The sequence below is a fragment of the Girardinichthys multiradiatus genome, chromosome 19 (assembly GCF_021462225.1).
Source record: "Girardinichthys multiradiatus isolate DD_20200921_A chromosome 19, DD_fGirMul_XY1, whole genome shotgun sequence".
Taxonomy (NCBI): Eukaryota; Metazoa; Chordata; class Actinopteri; order Cyprinodontiformes; family Goodeidae; genus Girardinichthys; species Girardinichthys multiradiatus.
This window is the reverse complement of record NC_061811.1, coordinates 37392126-37418047: the sequence shown is the minus strand read 5'-3', so window position 1 is coordinate 37418047 and position 25922 is coordinate 37392126. Positions and strand designations below refer to the sequence as shown.

Below are 25922 nucleotides of genomic sequence, written 5' to 3'. Positions count from 1 at the left end.
GACTGGTAAGTAACATGTGGCCAGTGTTCTGCACAGAGATCAAGTTCACAAAGTTTCCTACAATGAGAACCTCTGATCTTAGATCTTTTAACAAAAGAAACAGAAAACATGATGTAATTTGCTTTGCAGACTAAGTATTTAAAAGAGAGATGCATTAGAAGGATGAAACACTCTGTTTAACTTAAAGAAAGCTTATTATGCGTCTTTCAGTAATAAAATAAGGAAAGATCAAGAAAACATTCCATCCATCCATCCATCCAGGTCTTTGTTTTTTAACATATTTGGACATATGGATGTTTCACAATAATGAAACCTTTTCTGTAAAATATAATGACAAAAATGCAGCTCCTGGTGAGGAAAAGATTAGGACACTCCCACATTTATTTTAACATAAAATGGCTAAAATCACATCAGGTGAACATGATGAGAACATTATTACTCAGCATTTAGAAGGACTTTGCCAGCTTAAACCTTTAGCCTGGTGCTCCTGACTGCTGGAGTTAGAGTAAAGACTAATCTGTTCTTTAGGCTGGTGAGGTATTTGAAATATGTGTATACCAGAACAGATAACAAATTTGGCATAAACCAAGCACAGCATTCCAGGAAAATTACCTCATCCCAGCTGTAAAGCATGTAGGCGGATGTGTCATGGTTTGGGGTGCTTTGCTGCAGCAGGACCTAGTCAGCTCACCATCAGGGAATCCACCATGAATTCTACTTTGTATCAGGGGAAGCCTGAGAAAAACGTAAGACCATCAGTAAAAAACAGAAACCTGAAGCAGAACTTTACCCTGCAACATGACAATGACTCAGTCATACTATTAAATCCATCATGGACTGGTTGAGAATTAAGAAATGTAAAATCCTGATCCTAGTCAAAGCCCACATCTTTATCTTACTGAGATGCTGTGGGGTGACTCGAAGCAGATTGAACATGTCAGAACCCCTCAAACATCTCCAAATTAAAAGTGAGGAATGGGACAAACTTTCCTCAGACTGATGTCAGGGATGGTAGGTGGAGACAAGAAGCTTCTCATTAAAATTATTTTTAAAAAAGGGGGTAACACTACTATTACAGATGGGTATAATAAATGTTTCCTTAAAAAACATATTTTTGTTGATATCCTTCATGATGAACTAAATCACTATCTTACCGAAAGATAAAAAATTAAATTAGACATTGAAATTTAATCATTTCTTTAACCCTCCCACAGTCCTGGAGGGGTGGCTACTCAAGTTTCCCCCCCGTCTCTTTCGTGGTTTTTCCACACGCCGGGCTGCAGGGAGCCCTTCACATAGCATTTCCGACTACTGCCCTAGATTTTGGTCCTGCGGGGGTCAGAGCAACCCCGCGTACAGTTCTTTCTGGCGCCTCCGGTGACATCTGCCTTGCTCTGTACTAGCGCTTAGCCAGGACTGCGGGAGGGTTAAAAAAGAACTCAATATTTAATGGGTTGTCCTACTTTTTTTACATGACTAGATTGTGTCAGTTCTATTTTTTAACATTTAAATTCTTTCTTGTGTCTTGGTGTTGAGACAAAGCCTTAAAGTCAAATAAAAATGAATTTAAAAAAAAACAACTGGACTTCAGTTCTTTGGGATGTGCTGTTCAGCTATGCACCTATGCCTAAAGGATAGGGGACACTCTTTTGACGACCAAAATGTTCATATTTTGGACAAATTTAGATCGTTAAAGAGAGAATAAATGAACCCATTTACATCAAACAAGAAAAAACATCTCTCATCAAAGGAGGAGACCTCAGATTTCAGCTGTCAAAAACATACAGATCAGCTATAAGCCTGATGCCCAGTCAGTTTCAAACCAATTCCCAACTTCTTGCAAGTGAGTAAAACATCTCAGTGATTCAGGCTAACAACGACACTAACGACGCCCTGTTGTTAGGGGGGTCTAATTTGGTTCTGAACTTAGATATAGAACGGCACATCTAAAACAACTTAAAAGCTTGGAACATCCCCCTCGGTAGCGTTGAACTTTGAAAGCTCTTAAGAATGAAATGTCTGCAACTACATGAACTGAAGTCCATTTGGATACACCATGTCCTTCACTGTCAAATAAAAATGCAAATTTCTTCATAATACTGAGACAGTCATGTGAGAAAACCCACATCATAGGGCTCAATATGTTTTGTAACTAATCCACAGAGCTCCTATTAGTGTCTCTCTTACAGGGAGCACCAGATAACCTCTAAATCTATTTGTCTTCCATAGTGTCAAGGTACTGTAATGTCAAAATATTTCAACTGGTTGAATATGGTGCATTCATTCTCTGTAAAGGTTTTATACTTTCTAGTGTTATACTATGTTCTCTTTCCTTCATTCGCAAAAACGTATTTATTCTCTGTTTCTGGCCTTAAACAGAAGACATGTAATGGAAAGATGACTGAATTATTTAACTTGACATGTGCATATCTGTGTGTCATTAATCCTGGAAGACACTGGGATTTGGTTCTCTTATTGCTTTTTTTCCTAAGATTGCTTGTTTTTTCCCAGTTTTATGTACGGAGAGCTGACGGACAAGAAGACCATCGATAAAGTCAGGCAGGCGTTTGACAACTATGAGTCCAACTGCTTTGAAATCCTGCTGTACAGGAAGAATAGTAAGTTTTTGTTTAAATGATTTCTTAACATTATCTTTAACACTGTGACTTACAGCTGTGTCCAAAATAACATCAGCGTGTTTAAAACAGTGAGTACAGCTCAAAATCCTTATAATGTTAGATGTGTTGGGAACACTGCACATTCTGTTCTAAGGCAAAACATGATGAAATGTTTATCATTTTTTTTCTCGCTCTCCACAGAGGGAGAAAAAAATGAATATTTTGCTGTTAAATATAGTAGCATCAGCACATTTCTTTACAAACATTTACTGTGGAAAATGAAAATACAAAAAGATTTTTTGTGAATCAATAAAATAATGCTTAGTTGTATATCCACTATGTCTGAGAAAAGCTTCATATCTGTGCTGCATAGACCCACTTCTGGCACCAGTAAACAGGTTTTCTAGCCCAGGTAGATTAGGCTACATTCATCAGTTCCTCTAATTTCTTGGTTTTACCTTAGAAACAGAATTTTTGATGTCCCTCCACAGGTTTTCTGTTGGATTAAGGATCCGGGGATTGGGCTTTAAGGTTTTTGGAACACTGGTTTCACACTGAGAATCAGATTCTCTCTCTCTCGGTGTCAGAGCACACCTCCAATATAGCAACTGGAGAAATAGTTTTGCTTTATGTCGGATCATGGTTAATATCTTTAGTAAAGAATATGTTGACCTGTTCAACATTTATTTCCACAGAGGAATTCATTGAAATCAGCATGAACCATATTTTCAGCCTTAATCCTAAAACAAAGACCACAGAATCAACAACAATAACTGAACACACTGCTATTATTTTTAAAGCCTTCTTCAGTTAATGATTGAGTAAGACAGAAACATCAGCATGAATGTCATGACTATTGGCTCCGTTTATTTTCTATTGCTCTACTACACCCATATGTAAATTTGCCCATAACAAATATATGTTCTACAACAAACAGTGACTTAGCTGGTTAGTGATGTTGAATGGCAGTTATTTTGAACACAGCTTTACATTATATACATCTCATATAGAGCATATTGTGTTGTTGACATCATGGTTGATAAAATGGAAATTTCTAAAGTTAATTCCACAAATTAAATGTCAAGTCTTTCATCATTATTCCTGAAAAATCTTTTGTTTGAATATAAGGTTTAACTAAATGTTGATAGATGTTAAACATAATAAATCTTTTCTGGATAATTTGTTGCAGGAAGTCCAGTCTGGTTCTACATGCAAGTAGCCCCTATCAGGAATGAGAATGACAGGGTGGTTTTGTTCCTCTGCACTTTTAAAGACATAACTCTCTTCAAGCAGCCCATTGAAGATGAAACCACTAAAGGTAAGTGTTTTTATTGCAGCATGTTTATGTTCCTGCAGAGTCAACTCTGTAAGTTTTTGGAGTTTCGACTTGTGTTTTTGTACCTGCAGTGATTTTTGCTACGTTCTTGCTATGTTTGGAAAACCTTTTGAACTTATCTTTGAATAAAAGAAGAAGACTCCTTTAAACATGCAGCTGCCGAGCTCTTGTCTGTGCTTTGGTCACTCTAAACCTCAGAACGCGACATTAACAATTCAGATGCTCTTTACACTAACATTTTAAAAATATGAGACGTTTCAGTCAGCGATCAGGTAGGGCTACTTAGAGGACATTAAAGGTGAGATAGTTCTGCTTTGGAACAGCTGGAGGAACTCTGCTGTACATTTGTGCATTCTGCACAATACTGCGCTGAACAGTGGAGTTTATTTTTTGTGCTCTGTAGCATGATGTACTTACACACGTTTAAAGATTGTCAGATGCAGATTTGACCCTAAGAAAAAGTTCTAATACTTTACAGTTAAAGAACTTAATTTGGGCAAGTAGGCCATTAAAATATGCTAATAGACTTTATTCGTGTAAGAAGCTACACTTTACAATGGCTCTGCTGTAATGTTGCCACTTTAAACTCTGAAAGATTTCCTTTTTTAGTCTTTCGTTCCTCCGTGTTGCAAGTTCTGTCAGTGAGGTCATCAAAGCTATGAATAAATAGAGATGTAGTATATAAAGGACACCTGTTTGAATCCACCATATTTATTACAACCTGATTGCCCATATGCTGGGATTGGTCAGTAAACACATGGTTTTTATAAATCTCTTCGAACTGTTTTTGTGGTCTTTCCAATTTACACCAGGTTTTTATAAATGAAATACTGTGCCATTTGAAATTATATTATTACAAGCAAACAAAACACACACTAGTAAATGCAATCTAGTTTACAGGAGAAAATATGTCAAACAAATTAATTTGTTTGATTGTCAGTCAGTGACAGTACTGGTCATTAAATGTCCTTATATTCTGAATAGATTATTTACATTTCTTCATCTTTGTTCAATGTCATTTTGGATCTTCCTGAATGTGTTTGGCACCTGAAATTAGAATTCAGTGGAATGATGATACTATCAATATTATCATCTTCTTTTAGCATAAGATGCTTTATTATTAAGAGTGGCTTGGAACCAATTTCTACCAGTAAACCCGGAAGGGTTTTTAATTATTATTACTCCCAAGGATTATTAGTGTCATTTGATTTGTTTTTCTGTGTCATTGTAATGTTTTTGCTTATGTACAGTGCTTTGAGTACCTTGTTGCTGAAAAGCGCTATATAAATAAATGTGACTTGACTTGAAATTGTCTTTATTGTTTCAACTGATTGCACCAATTTGTGAGCTGGTCCACCAATGCTGATCAAAGCAGTAACAGAGGATGAATCCTAACTAGTGAGGTTTCCCTGTTCTGTAATGTTCTATAGAAGTGTTAAACATAATTCCATTCTGGGGCATGTCTTCATTAAATGTGACCTTAAAGAGCTGGTTATATGGTAACAGTAAGTCTATCTAGCGTCTATCACATAAATTACCATGTTTACATTTTCTGGTTTTTCCTTTTGTTCTGTCATTATTAAAAGTGTTCTAAACACTGTTCCTGTGAGTTATATCGGGGGTCTCCTCTCTGTGGGCTGGGCACTCTGACTGTGTTCAGTGGTTCAACACATAGCTTTCCATCAGCCTGTGTGTGTCTGTGTATAAATGGTCCTGTATTTGCACAGCCTTACTTTCTGGTCTGTTTTCTTACTGTCATCCTGGATTATCACTAAACCCAACATAGTGTAATTGTGTTCCTGCTGTAATTTTTAATTTATAGAATCTATGGTTTGTTTCTTGTCTGTTGCTTGTGTGTCCTATACACGTATACATGTATATTTTCTTGATAATACAAAGTACTGTGCAAAATCTTTAGTTATTTCTCATTTCTGTGTTTTTTTCAAGCTGCCAGACTTTCTTTAATCATGTTTAGCAGTTCTTTATTGCCCCTTCTCCACTGGCTCCGATTAGCCTGGCTCCACTCCACTTGGCCCGCTTGTGAGCATTTCCATTACTGTTTTTCTCTCTACCGGTACCTACTTTTTTCGGCCCTGCTCCTGAGCAGCTGATCACACATAAAATCCGCTGTTCAGATGCACATACATTTTCACTAAATCACGCACAACAATACCATCATACACAGCGTGTTTGGTTTGGAAATATATTGATGGTCCTTAAGCAAACCAGTGTCTGCAGGAGGGAGCAGGCAGAGAGCAGCTGCCCATAATCAGGCATTGGATCAAATGGAAGGAAGATCTGGCTGAATCCACAGAGAACGAATATCCAATATCTAACCTAAAACTAACTTCACTGCGGTCAAAAATCCGGGGTTTTTGCACTCTAAAGTCCTTGTCCTGGTTATTGTCATGGCTAAGATAAAAAATTCCTCATAAAGCCCAAAGCTGTAACTTCTTCAGGCAAACTCTGGAGCTTTACCATCCAGACAGCAGCGTCTCCCCTCTCTGCTTCTCCTGCCACCCCCCCTCACTCAGAACCCCTGAGCCTTATTTTATAAGTTTTGGCTGAGCTGCGGTCCAGATAATTATGCCAGTGGATAACTTTATACATTGGAAAAAATATATAAGACATTATTGCATATACAATAATACAAACAATATTTGTATTTTGTTTATTTTTTATTTTCTATTTATTTATTTTTTATTTTTTCACGCAGAATACTGTAATGTGACATTGTCACACTGTAGTGTACTACACTGACAGCTGGAGGTGGAGCTTCAACACACAGGGTCAATGGAAACACAATATGTGATATACGAGAAGAGTGAGACCGCTCGGTTTTAACGGACACAGTGGAAAAGGGGCATATGCAGTTCAGTACCACTGGTTATTCCTTGGGAATTAGCTGGGTTTTCTCTCGCTTTCAGCCCAGAACCTGACCAAGTCATATGTGCTTATACACAACATTAAGGCACAATTAATATGATTGAGAACACAAATAAAAAACTGGTGTTGTGACTATACATACCAGACACATTGGAAGCTATTTTAAATAGGATATTTAGGGGTTTTGCTACCATTATGAAGCAACAAGAACACCTTTTCCTTCTTTATAAGTAGATTATCCAACAAACACTAATAACACAGAGAAAACTGAACTTTAGCTCCAACAAGACGATCCTGAAAAGAAAAGATCCTGAAAGTTCTGTTAGTCATAAACTCAGCATACAGTAAATGATCAGCTGGGGAATCATGTAAATGTGATGAAGCTTGTTAAGTTTATCTGGGGATCACCTACTTCTCTGACATCTGAGATTTGTGGCAGATTTATAAACTCTGGTCTTTGTAAATTTCTAATGTGCTGAATCCAATTTTAACCGATATCTCCTTCTGTTCTGTAATTAAACAGCGTTCAAAACCTTTCCAGCAAAATATGATTATTTATATTAGGACCAGAGTGTGTTGCTGTAAAAATGAGCTTTACACATTTAACACACAGACAGTATGATCTGGAGTTGACATTTTAAAAGGACTTTAGCAACTTTTATTAGTGATTAGCACATTTAGTACTGTTAGCACATTTAGCATTATCAGCAGTAAATATCAGTCTTCCTGCATATTCTCTAGAGATCCTTTGTTTAACTTAAAACATTTTCAAAGGACTGAGAACATTTCCACAAATCAACAAAGGATGAAAGATTAAAAAAATAAAACTACCACATTGCAAAGATGGTTTGGTTTTATTTGTGTTTTTATTATTTCGTTGTTTACTGTGTTCTATAGGTTTTGCCATATTCGGCTAATTTCTTTCTTTAGTCTCATGGTTTATGTCTTGTATTCTGTCCTCTGTGTTGTAGCTTATTTGTTTTCTATCAGTATTAGTCTTTTCCCTTGGTTTACAGTTTCATTTGTGTCTAGTTCAGTTCCCTTGTATTAATTATTCACCTCCCTCAGTCTGTCAGTTTGCTCTTTTGCAAAGCTGTTCCTAATCCCTGATTAACTCACCTGCAATCAGTGTTTGCACCCTTCTGGTTCTCAGTTTTCATTGTTGGATTCTTCCGTTATACGGCCCGTTACTCGTACTATGCGGCATGTCCTGTTCGCCCTGTTCAACATCTGTAGTTGTTCTGTTTTGTTATTAAACCTTCACCATGCTCATTCATGTCTGCATTTTGGTCCTACAAACCTGGGAGAGGCCGGGTTAAATCTTCAAAGCCTGACAAAAACAGAGTACATTTACTTGTTGAGCCTTCCTGGTATCTAATGAAATTAGGTCTGGGTCAGTTCACTCCTACAAACATTTTGGAAAACATCCTGGAGGCCCCTCTTTAGAACAATCCAAATAACCAAAACTGCAAAACCTGCCTCGGTCTGTTGTAGCAGCCTGAATAAACAAGCAACATTTCTTTGTAGAAAATACAGTTTCCTTTTAAATAGCTTTATACATCTTTGTGCTTTCTCTGACTGCGGTGTTAAACACCTCACTGATAATACATTTTTGACTTCTCAATTCAATTCAATTCAGTTTTATTTATATAGCGCCAATTCACAACACATGTTGTCTCAAGGCACTTCACAACAGTCAGGTACATACATTCCAATTAATCGTAACCATTGAACAGTGCAGTCAGATTCAGTTATTTATTCAAATTGGATAAAAAGTTTTTCTATCTTAAGGAAACCCAGCAGATTGCACCGAGTCAGAGATTGTAGCATTCCCTCCTCCCAGATGAGCATGTAGAAACAGTGGACAGTCACTGGCATGGACTTTGCAGCAATCATACTGAGCATGCATGTAGCAACAGTGGAGAGGAAAAACTCCCTTTTAACAGGAAGAAACCTCCAGCAGAACCAGGCACAGTGTGAGCGGCCATCTGCCACGACCGACTGGGGGTTTGAGAGAACAGAGCAGAGACACAAAGAGAACAAAGAAGCACTGATCCAGGAGTACTTTCTATGGGAAGGAAAAGTAAATGTTAATGGATGTAGCTCCTTTAGTCGTTTCACCTAGAAAGAAAGAACAGATAAACTTTGAGCCAGTTTTCAAGGTTAGAGTCTGAAAGAGAGCACATACAGTTAAGCTCAGTCAATCGCCATGTCTAGGAGAGAGAAAGGGTTAAACCCTAAAAGACGGTGCTATGTGGATCATTTGTAGAAGGTGAGCATTAAGTTGCTGCCAGCAAAAGCTCGGACGATTCCCCTCTCCAGAAAGGTGTCACAGGTAGACACAGAGCCAGGCCAGGTGTAGCTTCTAGGAAGAGAAAAGAGAAAAGGGGTCATACAGGTAGCAGAAATGGAGGGTGTGTGGAGGGTGTGTGGTAAGACAACTTTACCACAATAACAACTTACACATGGAAGAGTACTGTTTCAGCTAGTTGGGAATGGTAATTACGGGTGGAAAAAGCTGTGTTCCGATAAATTAACTACAAAGAAGAAAATCAAAATGTGACAAGAAGTTATCAGTACATACCAGAATAAACAACCTTTATTTTGTTTATTAGTGTACAACACACACACACACACACACATACATGTTTACATGAAATATAAAGACATATGACAAAAATAGGACAAATGGGTACGTGCCTTTCCAAAGGTTCTAAAGGCCTGAGAATCAAATGGCTTTCTATCCATGCTTCCAGGAAAACATTCATCTATTGAGATTTTAGCTAGAGCTATATTTTGGTCAAATCTGACTTTTATGCGACTTATGGGGACATTGTCTTGTTTATGTGATGTATGAGGACTATAGCCTGTCACACAGTTAATTCATGTCTAAGTGAATTGTGAGACCCAGAGATAAACACAATATTTTCCAGTATATGTGCCTTATAAAGACCAGATAACTACAGTGTCAGTATTTGCAACATGGCCTGTTTGAAATGTATGCATAATAAAGCATAGGTGTGTATTCCTCACACTCACCAGACAAGTAGCATTTGAAATAAATACATTAATGTTATTACAAGACATTATAACTAAGCTGTTGAGGGACTTAAAACAGACATGGTCAAAAAATATGGTAACTCTGTTTAATCCTTATTGTACAGCATTTATGAATTTTGCAGAATTCTTGTAGAAAGAGGGAAAAAACAGAACACTGACTTTCTTGTTTTTTTTGTTTTTTAATCGCTGCCAACAATTGTACACTCAAACAATGAGGTTTCTTGAACATTGGGCTACTAAAATAAATTAATAAAATTAAATGAAAAAATAAATAAAGCTTCCACTGTCTATTAAATTAAACAGTATGTTTAGACGGGTTGGCTAAAAAACAAAACGTGTTGTCATATTTACTCAAATTAAACTTATGATTCCCATTCCAGATAATTTGTTGATAAACGTCCAAAAACCACAATTATAGACATCTAGCCAACAACAAAGTAATGTTGAAAGCTTAGGTGATAACTGTAACAGTTAATATAGGATATTCTAGAACAGAAATGTGAATATAAAATCCTCTTTTTACCTTGGTTTTCATTGGAGCACTTCAAAGATATGCCCACATTAATTGCTGTGTCTTGCTGTGAATCTGAAAAGATTTATGAATCATGATAAATATACACTTATCTTTAAAAAGAATACTATTTTCATAAAACATACATTACTTTCATTCACTACATTCACCATATTTGGGTGTATTTCATATTTTACCACCTGTTGGTTCAGTGCTGACGACGATTTTGTCGACGTGCCCTCCAGGGGTCCAACGTGACTGAATCTGAAGTGGCCTCCATGTTGCTCAATGTGGTTGAGTCAGGTGTATGGTTTGGGTCCTCAGAAGTCTCAGTTTTTGAACCTTGGAAAAGTAATAATGAAGTCAAGTATCTTTAAACCATGTCCACTGTCAGAACTTTGACATTAAAACATACTGAACAAGCCACAATACCTCTCTGCTGTTGTAGGTCAGATATGGTTTCTTCATCAGAATCATCGTCAGTCGTGGCAACCTTATCTGGTTGGGTAAAAACAGTCAGGACAAAGTATTAAAATTAAAGGCCAAACACACATTATACAGTGGGTCCAAAAAGTATTTAGTCAGCCGCTGATTGTGCAAGTTGTCCTACTTAGAAAGATGAGAGAGGTCTGTAATTTTCATCATAGGTACACTTCAACTATGAGACAACATGAGAAAACAAATCTACAAAATCACATTGTAGGATTTTTAAATAATTTATTTGTAAATTATAGTGGAAAATAAGTGTTTGGTCACCCACAAACAAGCAAGATGTCTGGCCCTCACAGACCAGGAAGTTCTTTAAGAAGCTCCTCTGTCTACCACTTGTTACCTGTATTAATGGCATCTGTATGAACTCGTTATTTGAATAAAACACACCTGTTCACAGCCTCAAACAGTCAGACTCCTAACTCAACCATGGCCAAGACCAAAGAACTGTTGAAGGACACCAGGACAAAAATTGTAGACATGCACCACGCTGGGAATAGTGAATCTACAATCTACAATAGGCAAGCAGGTTGGTGTGAATAAATCAACTGTGGGAGTAATTGTAAGAAAATGGAAAATATAGAAGACCATTGATAATCTCCCTCGATCTGGGGCCCCACGCAAGATCTCATCTCGTTGGGGTCAAAATGATAATGAGAACAGTGAGCAAAAATCCCAGAACTACACAGAGGGACCTGATTAATGACCTGCAGAGCTGGGACCAAAGTAATAAAGGCTCCCTTCAGTAACACACTACGGGGCTTTGTATCGTGAGATTTTAAGCTAAAACCTCCTTCCATCAGTGAGAGCATTGAAGATGGAATGTGGCTGAGTCTTCCAGCATGACAATGATCCCAAAACACCACTCAGGCAATGAAGGAGTATTTCAAGGTCCTGGTGTGGCATAGGCAGTCTCTAGACCTCAACCCCATATAAAACTTGAGGAGGGAGTTGAAAGTCTGTATTGCCCAGCGACAGCCCCAAACCATCACTGCTCTAGAGGAGATCTGCATGGAGGAATGGGCCAAAATACCAGCTACATTGTGTGCAAACCGGGTGAAGACTTACAGGAAACGTTTGACCTCTGTCATTGCCAACAAAGGTTATGCTACAAAGTATTGAGTTGAACTCGTTACTGACCAAATACTCATTTTCCCCCATAATTTATAGATAAATTCTTTAAAAACCCAAAAATGTGATTTCCTGGATTTTTTGTTTTTCTCATTTTGTCTCTCATAGTTGAAGTGTACCTATATTGAAAATTACAAACTTCTCTCATCTTTCTAAGTAGGAGAAGTTGCACAATCAGTTGCTGACTAAGTACTTTTTGGCCTCACTGTATATGAATCTTTGTAGCTAATGTTTCATACTAAATTTTACCATCAGGGTGTATGTCAATGTCATCCAGTCCTTTCCCCTGCAGGTCAGACAGTTTCCCTTTTTCCATTGCTATCAACAGTTTGCTGACTTTTACCAGCTGTAGGGTACTCTCTGGAAGCCGGTAGAATTCTCGGTGGATCCGGATGTCATGTCCAAGAAAGGTAGCAAGCTGATCCATTTCATTCTTTTTAAGATTTAGTACTGTGGATAAAGTGGCAACTTATTTCCGCAATCTTGTTGACGTGAGTGCCTCTGGGTTCTTTGCACTGCATTGGTTTGCATACTTGCGAAGGGAGTCAGAGCCTCTGTAATGGGAAAGTGCACCTGGACGGGCAAATAAGTACACATTCTCTGTGGGGACTTGACACTTACTCCTATTTTCCATGAGGAGGTTCATTGCTGTGACCATGTCAGGTGTGAGAAGCACAGGCACCATTCTTGACCTTTTACCACGAATCTCAACTCTATCAAAGTGCTTTGCAAGCTTCCTCTCCAACTCATTGAGGCACATCATAATGTCGGGATTCAGCTCTGTCCTATTCCGGGATGCAAAAACCTGGACCTCCATTTTTGAAACTTCTCCTTGCCGTTTTCTGTTGAATAGTACTACCTGCGTCAAAACTACTTTAGCAAGATTCCCAAGGTTTGTGTTGTTAGGTTTTTCCTTCATGTCCATCATGCATTTAGCACACTCCGCAGCAAGAAACTGGTGCAGCAGCGACACATCCTGTGTAAACGGCAAAAGCTGGGGTTTATTCCATTTGGCTTGTTGAAGCGTGCCCAATGCAGCAGATGAAATTGACTCTGCCCATTGTTTCTGATGCAGAGTGGCAAATTGCTTGGCTGACTCAGCAACATCATGGCGATGTGCAATGATAGCACTGCACTGCACAATTCCTGCAACGTTTGCTAAACTGTGCCCCAATTTTAGAGCCAAGGATGGGACTTTATGCGAGTTGCTTTCCATGTCATAACCAGCAACAACTCTGACTGCTTGTATCACGTGAGGAAAGTTGCTGGGCATAACAAGGTCTTCTGTCCTCTTCAAAGGTGTTTTAGCTCTAGCTACTATCAGCAGCCTTGCTATCTCTCTCATTTTCTGGCGAATGTAATCATTCCTTCTTTCTTGCGGTTTCCTGCCTTTGTACAGTGACTGACCAAGGCGAAGAATGTCTCTTTCACTTTTTACAACCATGGAAACGGCATCCTGGTTCATTTCGCAAGCAATTTTCCAAACAGCTTCATGAACTTGATCGGGTTTTGGCAAGTCAAGTTTTATCCGCTTTCGTCCAGTGGGAGAGTCTCCTTCAACAGGCTTCTGGGGGCATCTTCTAACGTGTCTCCAAAGGCTTTCTTTTGCATATAGCCCTTGACAAAAATTGCAATGACGGTAGTCATCAGATTGTTTTTCTTTGGTGGGTCTTCGACAAGCAACAAATGCTCCAGAACCTTGGACAGCCACAGTGGCATTATGTGCAAAGTTTCCCCTCTTTTTAAGACACGGTAGCAGCTCTCTTCTTTTGTAGGATCCTTTCGCGAATCTGAAAGCCCTTGCAACATCAGGCTGGTTACCGTGTGTGATTTCGAGGTGTCTTACCAATTTAGACATGGGTTTTTCACAATACAGACAATATTGTTTTTTGTTGTACTTGCTCTTCCTTCCTCTTTTTGGCAATGACGTGACTTTTATGTAGCTGTTATTTTGCGACATGCTCTCTGTTAAATTGGCACTGCAACTTATCACTGAAGAACTATGAGAACCAGTGATCTCCACACTATGTGCTGTAGCAAAGCCCAATGAAACGTCGTTTAACAGTTTTTTTTGAGAATTGTCTGTCACTCTCAGTTCCTTACTATGAACACTTGTGTCTGAAGAGTTGCCACTTGTGTCTGGAACATAGTTAATATCTTCATAATCTGTGTTATCTGAAGACTCGGAATCAGATATCTGAGGAAAAAGAAAAAGTTATTAAAGAGCTATAGTATCATTTTTCCTAAAGAACCATAAAAGGTGCATGAGTGACTTTTGAAATAATTATGAATAATTTAAAACAAAAAATTAAAAATAACATTTGATATTTCCTAATGCATTTTTGTTTGTCTATTTAACAACTGTGTAATAATTACCTGGTCACTGAAGCTTGAATAGTCTCCATCATGAAATCCACCATCATCAACTTCAGTATGTCCAACCTTTTAAAACCATTATTAATAAACATTTTTAGACGTTTCACACTCAGTTACATTAGGTTTTAACTGATCAAAAAATGCTCTTAACATTGAGACAAGCTGTTTCACTTATTATGACTATTGGGACAGAGGTCTCTATAGCGCTACAATTCTCAATGTACGATGTGATATAGTGGACTATGTCATACAGGACAAGGAATAACATCTTGTGTTACGGCTCAGCTATTACATAAAATTAAATATTTAAGCGAACAAAAATCTGTGGCAGCTGTCATTCAACTATGTGCATAAACTGGAAACAATGAGTAAATGAGAGAAAGTCACCTATTTTTGTAGGCTTCTGTATATTCTAAAACTCTAAAATGAACATCCTGAAGATAATTCATTGCATATAATGAAAAGAATGTTTTGTTTCTGCTTGCATTTAAATACTCACAGAATCATTCATTCTGGTGGTCAGACTGAAAGTTCTCTGCCTTTTTCCTTTTAATGTCTTCATCTTAGCGTCATTATAACGTTCCTCACACTGAGCATGATGTCGCTTTAGATGTTGTAGACGGCTTATTGCTCTAAGCTGTAACAAACAAAAATCAAGAATCAAACATAAACGACATTCTGCATTAGTGTTCTCACACAGAAAATAACCCAGTGAAATAACATGAACTATTTAAAAAACAGAAAAGAATGTAGAGGTCTAACTGCTCTGCACTTACTGTCACAAAACCAGAGGTCTGGCTGACCTAAAAAGACATAAATTTGAATGTAATTTTCAGCCAAGATAATCTAAAACAAGTTATGGCAATTATTAAAAAAAACGTGTAGAACTACAACCGATATACAGCTGAATGATAATTTAAAGCTGCAGTATGTAACTTTAAAAAGAAAAAATGTTTATTACATAATTGTTATGTCTTGACAATATCTTCTGAGATGGACAGTTTGTGAAAAAAAATCATTCTCCTCCAACTCCTCCCTGAGCTACTATTTCCGTCTGAATAAATCCAACGCTACCCAAACAACCAATCAGAGCCAGGAGGAGTGTCTTAGTGCTGTCAATTAACCTTATGTACTCGCTACTCACTGTGCTATTGAAACTTTTACCCAAACTGATTGTTGTAAATGGATCAACTTCCTAAAGAATTAATTCATGTAAACCCTTCAGCAGGAGGTCAAATGGACAAAAACAATATGAGGACATTGTGACACACATACACTACCATTTATTCAGACTATATGAGGACATCTAATTAAACACACTAACGTCTTTCATAGTTAAGACAATATGAGGACATTGTGACACACACACGCGACCATTTTTTCCAGACAATATGAGGACATGACGACTAAAATATGTCGAGTCTGTCTACCTGACTTCTGACGTCTTCTGTTGTTGTCAAAGAAAGTTCTGAATCCCACCCTAATGTAAATGGATCGTCTTCCTAAAGAATTAATTCATGTAAACCCTTCAGCAGGAGGTCAAATGGACAAAAACATATGTAAAACTACAGAAGATATAAACTGAATGATAGTTTAAGATTCATTTGAAGTATAAAGGGGACATTAGTCCTCAGAATTGATGAAATCAAAGTATTTTTGCCAAAGTATTCTGGTACAAGTAATAGAAATTATGATATTGTGAAACTTTTACCCAAGATGATTGTTGAAAGGGCATTTTACTTATGCACTGGACCCAACTGACACATTTCTATGTGTTTAATTGGAAATAGAAATGTCTAATTACCCTTTGGAAGGATGAAGTGGATGTCCCGCTCATTTCGGGCTATCCTGAAGGTTGATTGAGGGTCTCTACACTTGGTGTCTGCAACAAAACACACCAACACACTTAAATGCATTCTGTAATAGACTAATGATCAGCCTAGATTAACGACGGTCGAGGCTTATTATTCTAGACCCTACAGAAAGACTTACCACTACAGTATCTCACCCTAAACAATATGAGGACATTGTGACACACACATACACTACCATTTATTCAGACTATATGAGGACATCTAATTAAACACACTAACGTCTTTCATAGTTAAGACAATATGAGGACATTGTGACACACACACGCGACCATTTTTTCCAGACAATATGAGGACATGACAACTAAAATATGTTGAGTCTGTCTACCTGGCTTCTAACGTCTTCTGTTGTTGTCAAAGAAAGTTCTGAATCCCACCCTAATGTAAATGGATCATCTTCCTAAAGAATTAATTCATGTAAACCCTTCAGCAGGAGGTCAAATGGACAAAAACATATGTAAAACTACAGAAGATATAAACTGAATGATAGATTGAGGTTCATTTGAAGTATAAAGGGGACATTAGTCCTCAGAATTGATGAAATCAAAGTATTTTTGCCAAAGTATTCTGGTACAAGTAATAGAAATTATGATATTGTGAAACTTTTACCCAAGCTGATTGTTGAAGAATTGTTGATGATCATCCTAGTTTAACAAGGGTCAAGGATTATCATAGTAGACCTACTAGAAAGTTTTAACACAGTAGTATATCTGGAATGTATAAATATTTTACTAGTACTTGTACACATTTTTTTATTTGATATCTGGCAGGCTGTTATTGTACACTGTTTAATCAAAGATTAACTTACCAGAGTTCGCCATGGCCATGGAGAGTCTCTGTAGTTATAGGTTTTTTCACTCCCTGCTTGGATGTTTTCAATAGCAAACAAGCAAAGATGAGGTTTACCCTGGACAGTCAGCTTTTTCATTTTGCAGTTTGGGGACTTATGGGCATCATTAATCAACCGGCCAAAAGAGTCATCAATGCTAAATTTGAAGATGGAGAGACATCAATGTGATGGAGAGACATCTATGTGATCTTCACTAAAACCAAAATGTTAGAAAGAACATATTTTTGTAGGCCATTACTTACCACCATATATCACTGTTCCACTCAAAATCAAACAGGAATGCATTTTGCTTCTCAGTGTATTTTTTCTGTCTCTTGTCCCATTCATGTTTTGAGATCAACTCCCCACGGTACTCAGCAACAAAGGATCCCTTTTCGATTGGTGCACAGGCAAATACACCACGCCCTGATAGAACAAAATTTATCAATCATCGTCATGTAATACAGCCAAATCACGTACAGAAGAAATCAACATTGTACTTTTAAAACAGTGAGAAAATGATCTATTCTTTCCATCAATGTAATGTTCAAGCAGTAAACCTGGGGAATTCATTTTAACATACCTTTATAGTCACTGATCCATTGAACCTTTAGACAAGGCTTGTCACTTCCAGATAAAATTAACTGAATAGCCTCAGCTTCAGGTCTAAGTCTGGCTCTTCTTTTTGACATACTATTCTCATGATCATTCAGTCCTTAACCTGCAAACATTTATAGGTGAAATTTATACATGAAGTCAGCAGGGAAAATACAAAAAATGATCAATGCTTGCTTTGATTCAAATAGAATCTACAGTCATTTTTTGCTGTAACTTACAATTTATCTGATAATCCTGTCTGATAATTTGGCAAAACTCTGTGTAATTGTGATTAAATAAATGACCTTGTATAATTTTAACCAACCAAAGTAGCAGCAAAGCATCTTCACAGAGATATAGCCTACTGCTATTTAATCATTAAAACTGTTTTTGCTTTCCCTACCATAATAATAACTGCATGAATAATCAATATGTTTTCAATAGGAAAGCAATAACATTACCATTCAAATGTCAGAAAATATATTATGTGCTGAAATAAAATTTGTGTCAAACGAAAAATAACTTCAACAGCTGTTTCTACTGGGAAAAAATCGTGTGGAAAAAAAGTCCAAGCAGCTCTGCGTCATTTACCTTAATTTGAGCTAATTAGCTAGTTTAGAAACTCAAGTGAACATTGTTAACGTGTCAACAGTTATATTTGGCACCAACTTAACTTAGACAGTGTCTACAGTTCAAGGCAGAGAAAAAGTCCTATATTATTATTTATCATCACCTCCGTCCATTTTTTACAGTAATTTGGGGTATTTAAATTCCCTTTAAACTCATTTTCACCTTACCTCGTCAAGCACGCCACACCGTCAAACATCAAAGATACTGTATGAGCCAAGATAAATATCTTCGCAGCGCAGAACGTCCCGGATGGTGAGTTTACCTAGCGCTCCGATATTCGTATCAGAACCTTTGTATTTCCTCCATAAACAGCACGATCCTTTCGAAGACTTTGTAAAATAATGCCACACTGATGAATCCGACGTGTAATGTTATCACAAGTTGAAGTATTGAACTTCATGATGAAAATTGCTTGCCATTCACTTAGCCTTTGGCTGAGTGTATTGACCAATCAAAGACTTTGTTACTGAATTTATGACCAACCAGAAAGTCAGAGGTTTCAGAGTGGCCGCCATCTTGGATGAGTCTCTCACACGCCTCCCCATTGGATTTATTTATACTGGAAACTGTTTGCGCAACTAAAATAATCATAACTCCGTAGATTTGTATCCGATTTTCTCACGGTCTGTTTTATTACAAATGGTAGAGATGTAGTTATGATACAGCACGCTGTAAACATTTAAATTACGTGCTTTCTTGCTGAGATACTTTGTTTTATGCTCTTTAGCAAATAAATATGCTGTAGCATATTAATAAATGTATGAATAAATACACTGTTTGGAATAGAAAATCAATCTGACAAGCATGAAAGAAAATTGGCGGGACTCCACATCACCTTAAACACATATAGAAGGCATTCAAAAGAGATAGACACAATGCAAAAAATATACCAAATGCATTTAAAATACACATATTGATTAAAAACATCAAAATCAAATGGTTAATAAAATCCCTCTGCTGTTGAAGGCAGTAATTATGTTAGGAATAATTGATTTTTTGCTGTAATGTTTTTCTGGCCAGTGGGACTTTGTATATCCTGTCTGATGGGAGGAGACTGAATGACTGATCGAGGGGATGAGAGGGTTCCTCTATGATAAGGACGGCTTTCCTGATCATAGAGCACTTGTACAGATGGGACAGTGACATTTGTGATGCACTCATAATTTTGCTTGTCTGATATGTTGCATGAGTCCTATTTTCTGTTTGCTAGTGATTAAGTTGTACCAGGATGTTATATTGAAGGTGAGAATGGATTCTACAAGTGACCAGTAAACCATGATTAAATATTGCTGATGTTACATTACCTCTACTTCCTAAGAAGATGGAGGTGTTGGTTGGCTTCATAATTAAGTGTGTTATGATGAATTCACACCGAACGCTAATGGGGTGAATGATTTACATGTTATCCCTACGTAGAGGCGTGTTCAGGAGAGAAGCGCAGCGAAGCGAATCTCGCGAGGTGATCAGAAATTCCTGAGATACTCAGACCCACAGGTGTTTAGATTCAGGTGTTAACAGATAAACAAATGTTCTATATTGAGCTGCATTTAAATACATCTTGCATTCATAAGTACCGTGCACCTTTTTGTAAAAAGGCTGGTAATACGAACATTTCTGCAGGTGCAGAAGCAAGCAGGGTGTTATCTGGTATTATTTTCATCCTTCTTTCTTTCCTCCATTCTATTCTGATTCTCTTCCGTTTTCCTTTTTGCCCCCCCTGTCTCTCTTTTGTGCTTTTTTTTCCTTTCCATTTCTGTCTCCATGTCTGTAACAATCGAAATAATACCAAAGCAATTTCTAATAAAGTTTCTTTTTATGAATATCAAGCAGAGCTTTAAAGCATTAGCTGTAATGCTCCACTTGTGAAAGTAAATCTGTTTTCTTGGCACTCAAGACGACAATTCTGAGTGCTACTCTAACGGACAGGACACGGTTAAAAAAAAAAAAAAAATTCCTGCGATACTCAGACCAGCACTTTGGTACCAACAACCATTCCAAGTTCAAAGTCACTGAAATCCCCTTTCTGATATATATATATATATATATATATATATATATATATATATATATATATATATATATATGTATGATGAATGAGAAATCTTATTGCAATTTGAATTTCCATTCTGTTTACATATCTGTCCAGTATATCTTTAATTGGTTTTACATAAAAGATTGTACTGTATAATACAAATTTTTCTATACATACCATTATTCTTCTTTTCTAATATAAGAAAAACAAAGGCTTATACCAGGAGTGTCAGGATCTGCCATTTTGGACTTTGTTTTGGTTTTGTGTTTTACTTTTTCAGTTAGGTGTTTCTATTCCTTTAGGTTTAAGTAGTTATGTTTGTTTATTCCTTCTGTTATCCTGATGTTAGTTTTGTTCTCTCTCCTGCCTCCTAGTTTTAGTAGTTCTTTCTCCCCTCACCCATAGTTCCCTTGGTGGTTGCTTTCTTGTTTATTTATTCCTTAGAATTGTGTCCTCTGGTTATTATTATTATTACAGTTCTCTTTGTTTATTTTCCTTCTTTGGTTTTTCTAGTTTAGTTTCTTGGTTAGTGTTTCTGTGCTTGTTTACTGTAAGGTTTATTTATTCTTGGTACATTCTTCTAGTTTATTAGTTCTTTTTCCTCTTTGGCCTTAGTCCCCTGTGTTGTTACTCGGTTGGTTATTCACTGAGTCTAGTTTTTCCCCATGTCTTCTTGTTTAGTTCTACGTACAGTTTATTTCTATTTTCTAGCTTCTAGGTTTATTACCCTCAGGTTTGTTTTCATGTGTAGGTTGTGTCTAGTTTAGTTTCTCCCATGCCTCTGTCTCACATTAGTTACCATAACAACCTATTTCCCTTCACCTGGCCTGTGCACCTGTTCCCACTTCCATCTGATTACCTGCCTTCCTCCCTCATTGGTCCATATTCCAACTCCCTCTGTTTATTAACTGGTTTGTTTGCTATACTCCTCGCTTGTTCCTCATGTTTTGTCACGTTGCTTCCCTGCTTGTCTTCCTTGTGGTTCTGTTCCTATTTGCCCTCTGAACTGATGTTTGGATTACCTGCCTGTGAGTCAGCTATCTTCATATTAAAATACTTCATCTACTCACAATGCGGCCTGCTCGCCGTGTTCTGCATTCTGGTCCTGCCACCAAACCCACAACCTTGACAGTAGGAACCAGCCATAATCAGGACTGAGCAGACATGGCGGCCAACCTACTTGGGTGGAATCAGCAGCAGGAGGAGGACGCCAGAGCTTTGTATGGGCCTGCCTTCTCCCCTTCTTTTGGAGGAGATTGAGGAGGTTTTTGGAGGATCCCGTCTGGTGCTGGCTGTTAGGTATTATTCAGTCAACTCAGAGGTAAGAACAATACAGAGTCAGTTTTACTTGCAGCAAGGGTAGCTCACATTGCAGTGCAGACTACAAAGTTTTGACACCTTATCTCTTTATTTATATGCACAGTTCAACAGACAGTTCAGACAGGGTGTGTGTTTGTGAGGCTGAGAATAGGCTGGTTCTCACAGAATGTGATTCAGCCTCTGGTGTGTGTGTACAAATAGATAACGATGATCCCACACACAGGGAGGACGATACATGATACAAAGCAAAGTGCAGTTGCACTACAGCACAAGGTTTTTACATGAATGATAACACGATTTCGCACCCATCTAACACTGGCGCCACCAGGCTACAAACCAGGCCAGAACCGCTCCACTCACCCTATGCCGTGTCCAGCGGCCGCTGGCCAGCTCTCTTTGTCCGCAGCGCCTGCTGTTCAGATTTCTTCACCCACAGAGCCTGCTGCTCAGTTTTCTTCGCCCGCAGCATTTGCTGCTCAGCCATCCATGTCCGCAGCGGCCTCAGCTGAGGCATCCACTTCCGCAGCGGCATCAGCCGAGCCATCCACTTCCGCAGCAGCCTCAACCACCACCGAGTTTCCTGCGGGCTTCTCTTCTCGGCTGGCATGCCATTGTCATCGGAGCTCCGCTCCTCTTTGGGACCCGACCTTGTCATCCGGCAACATCAGGAGAGGGAGAGGGTTGTGGTCCAGCTCTCCAGAGCAACCAGGAGCCACTGCACATGCTGTCTGCCCTCCAGGCAAACTTCCTACTCCTGCATGGTTTCAGTCCGGTTTAGCTGCAGCTAGTACTGCCTGCTCTGACTCCTGGTGCCTGGAGGCAGCCTTACATCTGGCTTAAAAACCCCAGGACTGTGCATTAGTGCTCCAGGCCCTTCGAGAGGAATTTCCTGGCGTGGGGTTTCATGACGCTCCAGGTTCAGTGTCTGCTGGAGGTCTATCAACCCCATCAAGACCAGCTCCAGTGCCCAACCAGGGCTCACCTGCAGCTTCTCCGGGCTCACCTGCAGCTTCTCCGGGCTCACCTGCAGCTTCTCCGGGCTCACTTGCAGCTTCTCCGGGCTCACCTGCAGCTTCTTCGGGTTCACCTGCAGCTTCTTCGGGGCTCTTTTGCAGCTTCTTCGGCTCAGCTGGCTGTTAAGCTTCCAGAGCCCCGGCTGACCGCCAAGAAGATGGAGTCGCAGCCTGCCAACAAGCCTCCCTTTCAAGTTCCTGAGTTACAAGAGGGGTTCGAGAATGAACTGCCTCCAATCCAAGTTCCAGAGTTCCGAGATGGGTTCGAGAATGAACCGCCTCCATCTTGAGTTCCAGAGTTTCGAGAGGGGTTCAGGGATGAACCGCCTCGAGCTAAGCCTCTAGAGCCCCAGCATGCTCCAGAGCACTAGCCCGCTTTCAAGTCTCCAGAGCCCCAGCCCGCTGTCAAGTCTCCAGAGCCCCAGCCCGCTGTCAAGTCTCCAGAGCCCCAGCCCGCTGTCAAGTCTCCAGAGCCCCAGCCCGCTGTCAAGTCTCCAGAGCCCCAGCCCGCTGTCAAGTCTCCAGAGCCCCAGCCCGCTGTCAAGTCTCCAGAGCCCCAGCCCGCTGTCAAGTCTCCAGAGCCCCAGCCCGCTGTCAAGTCTCCAGAGCCCCAGCCCGCTGTCAAGTCTCCAGAGCCCCAGCCCGCTGTCAAGTCTCCAGAGCCCCAGCCCGCTGTCAAGTCTCCAGAGCCCCAGCCCGCTGTCAAGTCTCCAGAGCCCCAGCCTGCTGTCAAGTCTCCAGAGCCCCAGCCCGCTGTCAAGTCTCCAGAGCCCCAGCCCGACACCAAGACTGACTTAAGACTCAACTCCGACTCAGACTTTCAGCCAGGCTTCAAGCCTTCAAACCCAGACTCTAAGCCTTCAGACTCCAAGTTTCACGAGACGACGACCGACTTACAGGTCCTTCTCAAAAAATTAGCATATTGTGATAAAGTTAATTATTTTCCATATTGTCATAATGAAAATTTAACATTCATATATTTTAGATTCATTGCACACTAACTGAAATATTTCAGGTCTTTTATTGTCTTAATACGGATGATTTTGGCATACAGCTCATGGAAACCCAAAATTCCTATCTCACAAAATTAGCATATCATTAAAAGGGTCTCTAAACGAGCTATGAACCTAATAATCTGAATCAACGAGTTAACTCTAAACACCTGCAAAAGATTCCTGAGGCCTTTAAAACTCCCAGCCTGGTTCATCACTCAAAACCCCAATCATGGTTAAGACTGCCGACCTGACTGCTGTCCAGAAGGCCACTATTGACACCCTCAAGCAAGAGGGTAAGACACAGAAAGAAATTTCTGAACGAATAGGCTGTTCCCAGAGTGCTGTATCAAGGCACCTCAGTGGGAAGTCTGTAGGAAGGAAAAAGTGTGGCAGAAAACACTGCACAACGAGAAGAGGTGACCGGACCCTAAGGAAGATAGTGGAGAAGGGCCGATTCCAGACTTTGGTGGACCTGCGGAAGCAGTGGACTGAGTCTGGAGTAGAAACATCCAGAGCCACCGTGCACAGGCGTGTGCAGGAAATGGGCTACAGGTGCCCATTCCCCAGACCCGGGCTACAGAGAAGCAGCACTGGACTGTTGCTCAGTGGTCCAAAGTACTTATTTCGGATGAAAGCAAATTCTGCATGTCATTCGGAAATCAAGGTGCCAGAGTCTGGAGGAAGACTGGGGAGAAGGAAATGCCAAAATGCCAGAAGTCCAGTGTCAAGTACCCACAGTCAGTGATGGTCTGGGTACCGTGTCAGCTGCTGGTGTTGGTCCACTGTGTTTTATCAAGGGCAGGGTCAATGCAGCTAGCTATCAGGAGATTTTGGAGCACTTCATGCTTCCATCTGCTGAAAAGCTTTATGGAGATGAAGATTTTATTTTTCAGCATGACCTGGCACCTGCTCACAGTGCCAAAACCACTGGTAAATGGTTTACTGACCATGGTATCACTGTGCTCAATTGGCCTGCCAACTCTCCTGACCTGAACCCCATAGAGAATCTGTGGGATATTGTGAAGAGAACGTTGAGAGACTCAAGACCCAACACTCTGGATGAGCTAAAGGCTGCTATCGAAGCATCCTTGGCCTCCATAAGACCTCAGCAGTGCCACAGGCTGATTGCCTCCATGCCACGCCGCATTGAAGCAGTCATTTCTGCAAAAGGATTCCCGACCAAGTATTGAGTGCATAACTGTACATGATTATTTGAAGGTTGACGTTTTTTGTATTAAAAACACTTTTCTTTTATTGGTCGGATGAAATATGCTAATTTTGTGAGATAGGAATTTTGGGTTTTCATGAGCTGTATGCCAAAATCATCCGTATTAAGACAATAAAAGCCCTGAAATATTTCAGTTAGTGTGCAATGAATCTAAAATATATGAATATTAAATTTTCATCATTACATTATAGAAAATAATGAACTTTATCACAATATGCTAATTTTTTGAGAAGGACCTGTATTGACTAACTTCAATACAGCGGCCTCAGCCGAGGCATCCACTTCCATAGCAGCCACCAACCGCCACCAGCCTTACTCCAAGCCTGACTCCAAGCCATCAGACTCCCAGCCAGACTCCAGGCCTCCTGAGTTCTTGCTGGATCCCAAGCCTGCTGAGTTCCTGCTGGGTCCCAAGCTTCTTAGAGCGTCCTGAGGGTCCTCTATTCACCACGGCCGACCTCCTGGTCTGAGGGTCCTCTACACTCCGTGTCAGACCTCCAGACCACCTGCTCCTTCGCCGCTGGCCTCCTGATCGTCTGCTCCTTTGTCGCTGGCCTCCTGATTGTCTGCTCCTTTGTCGCTGGCCTCCTGATCGTCTGCTCCTTTGTCGCTGGCCTCCTGATCGTCTGCTCCTTTGTCGCTGGCCTCCTGATCGTCTGCTCCTTTGTCGCTGGCCTCCTGATCGCCAGCTGCTTCGTCGTTGGCCTCCTGGACTTTGTTTAGTTTGGACTTTGGATCATGGACTCCCTGTTGGGTTGTTTTGTGTTGTTGGAGAATTGAGACTCTCAATTTAAGATTATTTGCTGGTGTAATACTTATACCTGCTTTTAATGTTGAAGAGTGTTTGTTTTTCTGAACAACGTGACAAATGGGTGTGAAAAGTGTGTAAAGTTCCAAAACTAGCCACTAGTTGGCGAAATCAAAACTGAGCAAAAATGCTAAACACACTCACACACAAAACTGCTGAAAGTTGTGATATGTCAGGACATTGGAGATTTTT

General features: G+C 39.6%; 2 protein-coding genes across 2 annotated transcripts in view; one reads left to right on the top strand and one right to left on the bottom strand.

Moving 5' to 3' along the window:
• Positions 1–25922, top strand: part of LOC124885089 (potassium voltage-gated channel subfamily H member 5-like) — a 375126-nt gene that overhangs the window by 39762 nt on the left and 309442 nt on the right. The window contains exons 3-4 of the mRNA XM_047393285.1: positions 2512–2618; positions 3808–3936. Of these exons, the coding sequence (XP_047249241.1) occupies positions 2512–2618; positions 3808–3936 (236 nt within the window). The remainder of the gene's footprint in view (positions 1–2511; positions 2619–3807; positions 3937–25922) is intronic.
• LOC124855520 lies at positions 10422–15012 on the bottom strand. Its single transcript, XM_047345464.1, has 6 exons — positions 14907–15012; positions 14408–14473; positions 12281–14228; positions 10844–10909; positions 10612–10753; positions 10422–10486 (listed from the first exon to the last, which is right to left on the bottom strand). The coding sequence occupies exons 1-3, from the start codon at positions 14967–14969 to the stop codon at positions 12501–12503; spliced, it is 1857 nt and encodes a 618-aa protein (XP_047201420.1). The 5' UTR covers positions 14970–15012; the 3' UTR covers positions 10422–10486; positions 10612–10753; positions 10844–10909; positions 12281–12500.